General features: G+C 37.6%; 1 protein-coding gene across 1 annotated transcript in view; it reads right to left on the bottom strand.

Annotated features, from left to right (window-relative positions):
• The window catches only part of eys (eyes shut homolog), a 174,394-nt gene that overhangs the window by 57,151 nt on the left and 103,218 nt on the right, over positions 1–14,025 (bottom strand). The window contains 6 exon segments of the mRNA XM_056436017.1: positions 1,575–1,837; positions 2,163–2,275; positions 2,371–2,521; positions 4,900–4,991; positions 5,149–5,339; positions 13,684–13,894. Coding sequence (XP_056291992.1) covers positions 1,575–1,837; positions 2,163–2,275; positions 2,371–2,521; positions 4,900–4,991; positions 5,149–5,339; positions 13,684–13,894 — 1,021 coding nt within the window.

Raw genomic sequence — 14,025 nt, 5'->3', positions numbered from 1 at the left:
TGGAAACACAACATTATGCTATCAGCCTAAACCCCATTCAGAGATTGTGAAGGTGAAGATCAATCCACTTTTCATTGTTGAAACTCTCTGAAATGCTCATAGGAATGTCCATCGTTTACCATATTCCTCAGGTATAATGTACACCACATAACCACATTGAAACCCCATGACTGAAAGCATAGCTAGTGCAAAGCTCGATGAATTGCACAGGAAGAGAAACACTTTACGTTATTGCACGTGGTTTAGTTTACAAAGATAACAGAAGCATAACAGATAGCAGAAAACCACTCAAAATTCAATTTTTTTTTAAAAACACTTAATTTCATAGCTGCTAGCATTAGCTAAACTCTGATAGCGCCGTGTGAAAGCTTCTACACTGTGGAAAAATACCACACAATGGATGTGCTCGTCTTTTTATTTTTTTAAAGTCACCTGTATGCCTACAGACTCTATTCTTATAGAGTAGTTAGGATGTATATGCTCCTTAGCCTGGTGGTTTGTAGATTGTAACCTGCGAGACCTACTGCCCAACAACCTATCCTAACGTTAACCATTCCAGATCAATACATAACCATAACCATTATATAAAGCGCTTCACCAATGGTGTTGTATTGTTTTAACTATAGTATTGGTAGAATTGGTAATAAAAGCCGGAATTGCTAAAGATTGCAGATTTCATCTAAGCAGATAAACACACCTTAAATTAATCTATTCATTCCACTTTTGCTTTTGTGTTTTTGGATTAGTTACATACTGTAGCCAGACCATCCCAACACAATATAAATGTCAATCAGTTGAGAGCAGCTCACCTTATCAAGCTTACAAACAATTAATTTCCACCTCTAGTGTTACTAATGTTGTCACTGACTGAGAATGCCGACAACAGCAAAATACAGGATGCTGTTTTCTACCCTGTCAGAGCGAATCAAGGAGAGGTAGACCGGGGCGGCGTCAGTTGCCACATTGTAAGTGCACGGAGAAGACATATGCAAAGAAAAAGCACCATAGTATGTGTGTCTAGTGTGTGTCTCCTTGGTATGAGTGTCGGAGCGGTTGGTACGAAACAAATATTTGTGTGTGTTGGGGTGATGTTTATTCTACGGGGATATTTTGAGCTCGCCAACATTGCGTAGCTGAATGTTGAGCGAGTGCTGCAAGGTCGTGTTCTCATTCTCAATGAGCGCTGGGGGTGAACATGGACACACGCTGATGGTTCAAGCCGCTTCTATGGATCTTTCATTTCATTAATCATATCCTGAATAATTCACATCGCTCAAAATTCTTAATGCAGCTCAGTCCATTTCCCCCTCATAGTGAAACCTATTAGCCAAAGAGGCTCAGCATATATTAAGCAATACAATTTGTTGGCTGGATTTTCATGATACAACTCTGGAGATCACAGTATATATATATATACATACATACACACACATATATATATATACATAAATATACACACACACACATATATATATATATACATAAAATAAGCAGTTGTTATGGTATTTCATGTATTAATGTTCCTGTGCTACATTGATCATCGAGGCTCTGTAAAATGTGTCAGTAAAGCCTACCTTTCTCACAAAAGGTGCCGGTGAAATGCAGCGGGCAGTGGCAGGAAGGCAGAGCAGCCCCAGGCCGCTGCAGCTGATGACATGTTCCTCCGTTGCGGCAAAGACTGTCGTGGCAAACTTGAGGTTCCTGCAGGGGAGGTTTTGTTGTTTGTGTGGAAGCTGCCATTGTTGTTGTTGTTGTGTTCACTGGGTCAGAGGTGGTTGATTGAGTTGTCCAATTTGAAGAACTCATTGCGGCGGCTTCAATGACATGCAGAGTAGATCTGTAAAATTGTGCAAATGTTGTAGTCGCTAAGTAAAAATCCAATTTAGCATTAGAATGATCTGCTTTGAAGCCTAAAGATATGAACTAGATTCATGTGCAGCAAAAAAGACATATATAACATGTATATGTGAAGTGCAGTCATTGAAAAAGTAGACCTATTTAAAATCACAATCCCAGGCCAAAAGGAAAGTTCAAGTATTATCTAGGATTTTTATCACTGCATCAAATAAAACTAAATCTGGCTACTGGTACTTCTACTTAATTTTTTACAAGTGTGTTAATGAGTTGGGGGGATTTTTCATAACTAAAAACATTTTTTTTACCTGCATTGATCTATGTTGCTGGTGGCGATGGCATCAGATGTATAAAAACTCCTCAGTTTATTAATTTCAATTATTTCAATGCAGCCATTATAGTTCTGGAATGGTTTCGCTCTCTATGGGAACATAAATCATATTGAAAGCATATTATGTGTTTAATTCATGATTTCTGTAGCTAGTTGAGAACCCATACAGAAGGAATATATCTTACCTGATTGGGGAGATATTGTTGTGGCAGACCACCTGTGAAGATGTGGTTTGTTCTCATTATGATGTTTCCCAACCAGTAATTACTTGCTGTACTTTTGATTTTCTCATAACCAGAAAGAGTCAGCTCTGCCTCACAGGGGGTCAGGTGCTGTCTACAAAAATAAATAAATGCATTAACATTTCATGTCAAACAGTCAGCAAGTATTAGCAGGTTTTTGTAACAGATGAAATACTTTCAATATGTAATTTGTAACAGAAGATGTGGATTGTGCATCTTTCAGCTATCATTTTGCATATTCCCATGTCTCTCTTCTCTCTATGTAGAACCTTTTCACTAGGTATTTAGCAATAACAATAACACTAAAGACATCAAAAACATTACCATCTACTGTATTCTGTCAAATAAAAAAGGAAGACATTTGTGTGGCCTTGTTTAGCCAACAAAAAAAAGCAGCGTTTTCAATTCGAAGACCAGGACAAAAACCTCTGAGATGACAAAAAACTTTCCGGTGCAGAAAACATGGAAGTTAAAAACAGCAGTTTGAGAAGTAGGGGGAAATACCGAATGCTCAGCTTTAAAAACTATGGTAAATGCATAGAATTATTTTGTTTGTAAATTCATTGATCACAAATATTTTTCTTTAGGCATCTTGTACGCCTTCAAACAACTATTTTGGACCCACCCCAGCGCCATTCATAGATTTAAAAAAAACAATTCTCCACTTTGAAACAACAGGGGAAAGCCGATAATTACCTAAGTGCATATTCTGGACTAACCATCTGCAGCTCGAGGGTACTCGGGCCATGGATGCTCAGTCTCCTCTCCAGTGTCTCCTGATACCCGTGTTCCCTGAGTGGAAGTTAGGAGGTCCACAAAGCAATCTAGTCTGATTTGTTAAGCCCGTGCTTTGCAGGCGGTTGCATATGCCGGCTAAACACTGGGGGCACTAACTCGGAGCTGCGTAAGTCCTTCCTCTAGAGTCAGCGTGGAGAAGCGGTTAATTTAGAAGCAGTCTGCCAGAGCGGCCTGGCCAGCAGCCAGAGGGCACTCTGCTCACTGTCCTTGAGAAGTCAGCCCCACTGGGTTTCTATTTAACATATTGAAAAGCGACTTTGAGGGGAAGATATATTAAAAGTCTATAATGAGTTAGGCGTTGACGTTGAGGATGGCCATGGTGTTGTAGCTCTGGGTCAAATCAGACAAAGATGGACGAACTCGGCCATCAAACAATTACAAAGAATTTGCTTTGTGACACCAGGAACCATTTGTCCACTCTCACTACCCTCTGGTTATGACAGCTCTCTTTCTTGCAAAGTCTCCAAGGGATTGGTACAGAACATTATGATTGATTCATACTGCTGTTGTATTTTTACTCCGGGAAAAAAAACAGGGGCGGAGCCTTGCAGCCCCTTCAACAGGATAGGCCTCTCGAGCTGCACTTGCATATTTAGGGCAGTGCAGTTTTCTGCCAAGAAACATGAGGCAACCTTCCCACACCGCTTTGTTTCCACAGGAGATCGTTTGTTCACCTTTGCCACAGGATGTTCATAATCACCTTCAGTGCCTTTTTTTTCTTGTCTTTGAAAAAAAATGTCAACTTCAGAAACTCTTAATACATGCGTTTCTCAGTCTATCAATCCCAATGGTTTAGATCAGTGGAATGGAATATTGTTTTACAAAATAGTATCTTTGCAAAAGCAGAACTTATCAAACGGGCACTTTGCAAAAATAAATAAAGTTTCCATACTCTCTTCCAAATTGCAAAGTAAACTGCTTTGATATGGGTCAAATAGAAGCCCCTTTGTTTCCGCTTCCAGCTCATACAGAGTACACTTTGTGATTTGAAACTGAACCACATCGTTCTCATGTCAGACAATAATGAAGGGCTGGCAGCAAGATTGCACATGGGCTTCAGAACAATATAACTAAAGGGGCCACAGCCTCACTTTAAATCATTTAAACATTGATTTTGTGCTTGGCTCTTGCTTGTTAATCTTTTCGTAATGAAAAACTGCAAATTAAGACTTTAGAAAAGCCAATAAAACATGGTCAGTGATCACTAATGTATTTTAATAGGCACATTCTGACATTTGCTTCAGTTCTTTAAAATGCAAGCCCGTTTGCTCATTCGTAATAACAGCTACATTCATAGACTCGAGATTCCTGCCAATTATATATATATCTTCCCCGTATTAGTCATAAAAAAAAGAAGGCCTGCCACACTTGAAATAAGTGGATAACTAAGGATCAAGTTAGTACCACCTGAGGTGCTAATCCTATTTGATAAAAAAATTGTATTTCACCACTGTAAGCAGGCAGCTTATTGTAAATGTGCCTAATATACTCTAGCCTGAAGCAGAAATATTGCATCTGGGTTGATGTGTTTGTTGCTGTAACATAATATTACAATGCATCTATTCTGACGTAATATTTTGTTCGCACATTTTAGTAGCAGGACTTGACCACAATACAGATCTGAACATTCACACTCGGATTCAAAAGGTTAATTGAATATAACAAAGAACATACCTGATATTAACAACGTGAACCTTGCCATCACTAACAGGAATTAATGAATTGATCCAAGCAACCTCATCCTCTTGGTTACAGCAGAAGGCATACTGAAACAGAGTGTAGAGATGTGTTTTTCCATGCTCCATCAACTGTATGAATAGGCTGTGAGATAGCCGTCTTTCATGGGCAAACATGACACCAATTAAGAAATGACTAAAAACTGGTGTATAATCATGCATAATATTTCAGAAGTTGAGTTGTTACCTTCAAGATTCCATCCAGGATGAAGAGTTTCATGAAAAAGAAATCCCCGTTAGCAGGTCCTTGGTCCACATAGAGTATAGTTCCCTCGGTCACTTGAGTCTGAAATCTCACAGTAATGTTGTTGAGGGCGCTGAGGTCAATTCCCTCAAACTCCATGTATGAATTCCCAAAGTACTGAATGTAGCTCGAATCTGGGAAATACAAAAATAAAGAAAGATAAAACCGGTGTAAAATGAGTAATAAAAAAGACATTGTCAATTCCGCATAGACTATAGATCTCTGAAAGAACAACTCAACTTTCCACTTGCTTCATCCACAGGGTGGTCAGCGCACAGGTTGAGATACACAACAGCAACCTCACAATTATACACAATTCAGAGTCTGGCTAAGGACACTTCAGCAGGGCAGATGTGTGTTGCCACTGAGGCTAGAACATGGACTTTTGTGGTTTTGTTTATATGCGATTTCACACACTTCTTGAAGTCTGATCTAAATAGTTTCTTCTACTGTATTTATGACTCTGGAATATAAAGGTTTTGCCAGGATAATCCTTTTAACTTCGTGAAACTTTTTTTCCATCTGTAAAAACAGATGTGGGAAATTGAAGGTGAGAAAAAAAGTTTTGTAAGGATTATCTTTTTACGGTCCTTCTTCGGGTGATTTAGATTTTTGTTGTATTGTTAAGCGGATCATATTATGATTACCTTCGCATTGAAAATGCAGAAGGTTATGTTTTGATCGCCGTGTATTTATTTATTTGTATGCGTGTTACTCACATAACACAAAAAGTATTAAACCGAATCGCATGAAATTTGGTGGGATGATTGGTTATTATCCGGGGACCATTTGATTAGATTTTGGGATCGATTGGGTCAAAGGTCAAGGTCATGAAAAGGTCAACATCTTCTTTTTACCATAGCACGGTCAATTTGTATCCAATTGGCATGCAACTAATGCCAAAATGTTCATAATTCTACCGAGTGCCCATTCTAGTTTGCAATGTGTTGGAGTGTAATGGACTACTGTCAGGAGTGTGCAGGTTTTTAGTCTCGTGTCCTGTTGATTTTATCTTCAATGAAATTTAGCAGGTATTTTCCAAAAAATATTGAATTATTTAAAGCATTAATGATAATGCTGCAAATAACCAAGACACCTATTCTAAATTGTGTGTAAAGCAGTCCCACTTTCATCACTGATACTGTGTGAACAAACTGTGTGAAATGTTTCCGTTTTTTTAAAATTTAGGAGCACACACACATGAGAAATGTTGAGGTTTACAGTCAATATTGATTTTATATATGAGATAGCTGGCTACAGAGGTCGTTTTATCCCAAATGCAAATTATGTGGGCAACAAAGTACTTTAAAATTAAATATAAGAGTGCAGGCTGGACACAATGGGTAGTAATGTAATGACTGACTGTACAATCAAGAGACCTTTGTTAGGTTGATGATTTTAGGAAGAATAGCTGCTGCAATACTGTAGCTAGTGGAGATACATGTAATATCAACTAAACTCACCAATAAAGATCAAAACATTAATTAAGAATGTAAAAGTGGGACTTTTAGACACTTAATAGCATAAATGTTTGCATTCAATGATAGCTAGCAGAAAATCATAAGCAATTTAGATCCCTTTTTGGCAATTTAAATTAATATGGCCTATATACATGTGTATTATATAGAATTGGATTATATTAGTTGAATATTGCAATTAAAGTACTCGTAATGATCACAAATCCATTATCCAACAAGGAAAGACAACTGCTAATGTAGGTCAACATACACAACAGTTTGTTATCACTTCCAATGAGGTTTGGTTTTTGGCTCGGTTTGTCTCCGAGTCAGTTACATGCACATGTTTGAATTTAGTATCATTGTAAAATAGGGCCTTTGTGCTAAATTCATGTAGTTTCCTATCCTGACTGTGAAAATTCCCATGAATCTGAACCCTCAGTTTAACGTCTTGCTAAAGCCATATAATACAACACATCTTCGTTGTAGTGTTCATATTTTTTCCCACCTCAAGATTTAAAGCTCATGAACAAAAACAACTTCCAAACTCGGGAAAGGGGTTCACGCAAGGAGCACATGAATGCATCATTGTCCGCGATCGTCTTTGATTGTTACTTTCAATTTCTTATGAATTGCTTCTAAATTCTTCCACTGTCGGTGTGTGTGTGTGTGTGTCTAAGCCCTGTGTTTTTTTTGTATCTGTGCTTGCTGCCTGTCCAAAAGAGTTTTTTAGCTGGCAAACTCAACTTCTGCTGCAGTTTGTGGGTTTTTGGCATGCAATTGTTTCTTGCTAAACTCTCCCAAGTAAAATATAAGTTGTGATGATTCATTTTGTTCAGTTTTATGACAACACAATGGTTGGGGTTGTAAGTACTACTACTACTACGACTAGGCTACTAAACTAAATTTCCAAAATCTAAATGGATCTTAAGTGATTTTTCTTTTGTGTATTAAATGTAGAAGATGATCCTATTCCGTTAGTGTCCAAATATCCCAATCTGATGCTGTTGTTATTTGTCTTTATTGATAAAATTAGTTTAGTTTATTAGGATCCCGTTAGCTCCAGTTATTTAGCAGTTATTCTTCCTGGGATCCACAAAAGAGACGTCCCATATTATCAATGCAACCATTACAACATACATACAATGTAATACTCATCTTTGTCATCTATGTGCGCTCCGGTTGCCACATTTTGGTCACACTGTATCAGTGAGAGTGGGTCTGCTTGATTTACAGGTCGAATAACTTCCTTTGTTTTTCCAGTATTTACGAGCTGGACGGACACAATTCTTGTGGAAACGATCAAAGCCATGTCATCAGCAAACTAGCGTTAGCTATGCGATCGACTTAACTGAGGTTGTAGCCGTTAGTGCACCATGACAAATATTTGTTTCCCCTCGTTAGCGAGCGGTTTAGGTCAGTATAGTTTGCGGCAGATTAAAACACAAATCTAGGCAAACGAAAGACTTGACACTGATGTTACAAAACTTGTTAACACACTTGTGTTTTTGGATTAGTTCAAACATACCTAGAAAAGTAATGAGCTATTTTAGTCCTGTTTAGTTATAAAAGAAGGGGTCTAACAACAACAATAACACAAGAATAATGTACCTGTTTTCACAGGGGAAGTTCACCACCCGTTTCAAAAATCTAGAAAGATCAACTCGTTCTTAATCATAAATACCGGAAATAAAAAAACATATTTTTCTCAGGGCCTCTACATCGATAAGTTGTAAATGTGAACACTACTCATCAACAAACCTTACAATATACAGTCTAAGAGACAAATGCACAGTGAGATCATTTAGAGTGGAAAGCCCAAAGTAGATAATTATTTTGAAAGCAGAAAAAGGCGTTAACGGCTCTTGTTAGCATCAGTTATTTTCTCTTTTGCTCATTTTAAATAGTCTTATTTGCCAAAAAGCTGTGAAGCATGCAAATGGCTCTATATTAGGCAGGAGAGGATCTTGGCTGACATGAAGGTATTCACACAAGTTTACTACATGCCTCATTTTATAGAGGAATAACATGGCTTATCCATGAGAATAGGTAATTATGGGATATTCCAGTAAAAGTTCCACTGCCTGCGAGTTTATTGGGGGTTGTGACGCAGACAACCTTCAAAGACTGACACAGCCTGCAATTGGAGGCAAGCATCAGGGGCGCTCATGCTCAATATATTTCTCATTTGAAGGAAGTAGTTCAATTTGTTCGGGAAAAGTCAAACCGGAGAGCCTGCTAAAATGAAAAGCATTCCTGGATGCACCCGTCTTATCCTCCATCTGTTCTTTTATGTAAAAAATCAAATAAAAATCATTACACTAGAGAAATCAACAAGGCTTCTTTTAAGTTGTTGCTATGATTAATCGGGCGGCTGAGAGTGAGACCTTTATCAATATTTGTTACGCGTCAAGTCCCAATGGGTTAAACCCTCTTTTATCTGACAGTGAGCCTCTTAGAGACAAACAAGCTAACCTAAATACCCCCATTTTCTCTGGAGAGTAACATTAGCAATACCCTGAGAGAAATCTCCTTGCAAAGAAACGTGAGAATTTTTATGAGCAGACCTGCTGTGATCTGTAAATGAATAAGGATAAATGCATACAGCAACACTGATGTGCTGTCTTCCGCTTGACTCCTGACAATGGACTATTAATGCTGATGATGCAAAATAACCCTTTAGAGACAAAACTATTCATTTATTTGAAAGCCTTGTTGAGTCTGATGTAGACTTAACAACCTCATTAGCAGTTAGCTTCAGTCTCTACTTCACTGGTCTCCTGTTTTTTACTGCTACCGTACATTCACACACCAGTTTTTTAATCTACATGCCTCAAGTAACTCCTTTGAAAAATTCTAAATGTGTTCAATTTAAACTGCATACTATTTTTGTCTTGAAATTGAATACCTTATCTTGAGCAGCATCAGTATTTTCTGCATTACTGTTGATATCAGAACAGGATGGGCTAACATAACGCTGACGGAGGAGTTTGTCTCCAATTCAATAGGGGAATAAATTGTCTCACTGTAAATATTCCATGATATAAATCTTTCATTTCAGATTCAATTAGGGTGTTAATACATGCCCATAAAAGATGTGAGAACATTGATACGTCATATTTAATGTAACTTGGAAAGGTGGAGCACAATGTTGCAGTACACAGTATGGGAATGTCGGACGGGTTAAAGTGCAAGATATTCCTCGAGAAAAATATAATCGGAGAAATAGAAGCTTAAGATCAATTAATAAGAGGATGGACTTTGGGCGGCGAGATTTAATTGACATAAACGTAATGTCCCATTTATTTAAAAGACAGGCCTGTTTTATGCTTGATTTATTTCATGAGGTAATAGATTGACGGATTGAACTTGTCAAAGGGCCGAGATAAAATACGGGTGAGGACCATTCTTGGACCTTTTGCAATTTCAGAGCCCTGAGGGAAGACAGAAGGTCAGTCTGTACTGTATGGAAACCAGCTGGAAATGTCTTATATTCAAGACGTGATGTAAGAAGAGTTGGTTGAAAATTCTTATACTGCTGACATACACAGCCTAAATATAATATGGAAAATAAAAAATCTGTTGCATAATTTTATCTCTGTTGTCTGGTTTTAAAAATAACTGATGAAGTTACTCCAACGTCATGCACTGACAGTTACTGTACAGGAGCACAGGAGCCATAAACTGAAGCAAAAATGACACATTTAGACACTGCAGCCTTTTTTTCATGATTATTCTTCACTGCGCACATCATGCGGACGTCATCATGAGTCACGAGAGAAACTGAGTCACTAAATATATCAAAATTATTTCAGGCATACTAAGTCAGCACTGCCAACTCGATACAAAACAAGAATGCTGTTATTTATTAGTGCAAGAAAGAAAAAAATGATGCATGTTAAACTGAAGGACAACCAGCTGAGTGCCCCGAGACAGGTGCTGCATGTTTTAAAGGACCCACTGACTAACCTCTTACTCATCAAGTTGATTTTGAGGAGCTTAAGTAATTTCATTTCTGCTACACGTGGCAGCAAAAGTTAACAGCTTCACCTGATCACTCCAAGGAAAGTCAACCAAAGCGTGGCTTAGCTGCAGTAAGCCTCCCTCCCCCAGCAGTTTCCTCTATAGATACCCATCTGCTCTCATATTGTGGAGCTCACATACTGTGGAGCTCAGCATTGAATGTATAGTAATAGAAAAAACTTCACCCAGAAGACAATCTTTTCAATCTGGGGAAAAAAATAACAACTAGTTTTGCCAACTGAATAAAAAATTTTCTCCATCAAAATGAAGAAAGAAAAGAAAAAAAGACCAACTGACCACATTAATATTAAGACGTCAACAATAATTTGTCTCCAACTATTAGTGAACCTATTAGCCCCTCTGTAAAAATTCCAATTGACTTGGTATATTTCAAAGGTTGTGAAGCAGTCTTAGGTTTAAAGGAGCACTGTGAGTCTATTTCAAGCAGCACCAAGGGCACTGCATGCTTTTAGATGGTGACCTAGTTAGATAAACTTGTGAGTTTCTGGGTCCCCTTGCTTTAAAACTTATTTACTCGGATTATGCACGTACAGTATATGTAAAAGAGTAAAGAGATCTTTCGCTGTGTAGATGCTTTGGTTTGTTTTTCTTCACCAGTGTCTTAACCCTCTCCAAACCGATGCATTATGCACTGGTTGTGAGCTGGATCAGGTGCGGCGGGTAGGACTCCATTATGTTTGGCCCGAAGTGGTTTTCAGAGTGTCTCACTGAATTGGTTCAAGCTCGCCTGTGTTCAATAGGTCTGTTTTACAGCTCTGTGAACAGTTTCAAAAGGTAGGCAGACCTCATCTGTCAAAGAGTAACAATCTGCCCAGGGCTCCAAATTCCTCCCCTCACATAGATGACCGAATCCAAGACCAATAATGTATGACATATTGTGTTTAATGTCTTGGTTTGAGTGTTAAAGGATATAGCGACAAGTAATGATTGGACTTACCACTCTTTGAAATTATTGTTATCAAACTGAAACAGAAAATGCACTCGAGTGGCCAATACATAAATACATTTTAACAGGATTTTCTGTCACCACAGCTGCACAAACTACAACAATCTCTCAATCAAACTTAATATATCATCTATCGCCTGCTATGTCCCAAAGGCTCTAAAATCACATTTGGAGAACCAGCTCAGTGGGAGTCTCCTCTCAACATGAAACTGGCAAACATTGTGCAAGTGAAGGATAGCTTTGCAATTCCCCCCCCCCAAAAAAGAAATCCCTGAACCATCATCAGTACAAATTGATTGGTGTAATGACTTTCAATAATTTAGTGTCACTGTCTTGCACACATAATGTGCATGGAAATAATAGTGTTGTAATGAGGGCTATGACTTGATTGAGAAACATTATTCTAAATTGATCCACTTTAACATTTCTCACTCCTGCACCGAGTCTGTGTTTTACAGAATATGAATATAATTCATAATCATAATAATTTCCTAAACATTTTTTTTACTCAAACGGGAAAGTTAACATTAAAAGTATGTAGAAGTTCAAACATGAGAAACTAATTTGTACTTGTGCAAAATTAGAACTTCCTAAACATAATCAGCCTCTGAAGTTGTACAAATGTATCACATTTAGTAGGAACTGAGCTAAACTGCATGTAAGTCTGCTTGAAAGAGCATAAGCATACTGCAAAGATGTACCAATACTCCATTACAAATAAATGCCCTGCATTCAAAACCATACAACTATTTATATTTGATCTAATCAAATATACAGCAATATATACAGGACTGTCTCAGAAAATTAGAATATTGTGATGAAGTTCTTTATTTTCTGTAATGCAATTAAAAAAACAAAAATGTCATGCATTCTGGATTCATTACAAATCAACTGAAATATTGCAAGCCTTTTATTCTGATTTATTGCTGATTATGGCTTACAGCTTAAGAAAACTCAAATATCCTATCTCTAAATATTAGAATATCATGAAAAAGTATACTAGTAGGGTATTAAACAAATCACTTGAATTGTCTAATTAACTCGAAACACCTGCAAGGGTTTCCTGAGCCTTGACAAACACTCAGCTGTTATAAATCTTTTTTTTACTTGGTCTGAGGAAATATTAAAATTTTATGAGATAGGATTTTAGAGTTTTCTTAAGCTGTAAGCCATAATCAGCAATATTAAAAGAATAAAAGGCTTGCAATATTTCAGTTGATTTGTAATGAATCCAGAATGCATGACATTTTTGTTTTTTTAATTGCATTACAGAAAATAAAGAACTTTATCACAATATTCTAATTTTCTGATACAGTCCTGTATATAGAGCAAAGTAAAAAAAGTAAAAGTACTCAATCCACAGAAATGCCCCTTTTGAGTATTGCATGAATTAGTAGGGTGTACAAATGTTGAAGCAGATAGATAGATATATACTTTATTCATCCCCAGGGAGAAATTAGTTTGAGGCAGCAGCAAACATTTACTGTTGAAGCTGGACGAGGTGGAGCTGCTGGGAGTAGATCTACTTTAGATATAGTTAGATAGTTTAGTCCGGTTCATAAACCGCAAGGATCAGATCAGGCACATAATAAAAGGGTCACAGTTGAAACACGAGGGCTCATGAGATGATGAATGGGCTAGGAAAGATGAAAAAAATAATTTCTGCAGCAGAAATAAGCATTAATATTTCGGACTTTTCACTTATCTTTTGCTTTTTATGTGAAATATTGGACAGTTTTATCTCATTATCTCTGAAGGAGTTATCTGGATGAAACCACGGAAGAGGAAATGTCTCTTTGGTGAAGCTGCTAATGAATGACTCAGACATCTAAAATGTTCAAAGGCTTAAATAAGCCTTTTTTATAATGAGTGACAAGTCAAAAAGGTTGGTAACCACTGGAAGCTTATTTGTTTCTATGTAAAAATCTAATCTGAAGAGTTAGTACTTATGACAGCTACCAGATACATTAGGTGAAGTAATACAGTTTAAAGTGGAGCATAACATGAATGTACCCGACTAGCTACATGCACCTGCAGATTTCTCCGCTGCTGTTTGGTTGAGTGTTGGCGTTGACACCGTGGGTGAGGAGCCGCGAGTGGTATTCTTGACTGCAGTCGTCAAGGGAACGGTATCCGCAACAGGAGGCAGGCAGCTGACCTTGTTGATGCCATCTACACAGGAAAATGCTTCTGAACATGGATTCAACAGGCAGTCGTCATAGTTGTGCTCACAGTTCCTCCCCTGTGTATGGAAAACAAACAGCCTTCAGATGTGTCCTGTAACTCTACCATGAGATTTTAAATGCAATATAATGTTTCAATAATTAGGTTTGCATTAAGAAGGGAACATGTGATTATGAAACAACAAACACC

Source organism: Pseudoliparis swirei, chromosome 17 (genome assembly GCF_029220125.1).
Source record: "Pseudoliparis swirei isolate HS2019 ecotype Mariana Trench chromosome 17, NWPU_hadal_v1, whole genome shotgun sequence".
Taxonomy (NCBI): Eukaryota; Metazoa; Chordata; class Actinopteri; order Perciformes; family Liparidae; genus Pseudoliparis; species Pseudoliparis swirei.
The sequence above is the reverse complement of the archived record's forward strand: the minus strand, read 5'-3'. Positions and strand labels throughout refer to the sequence as shown.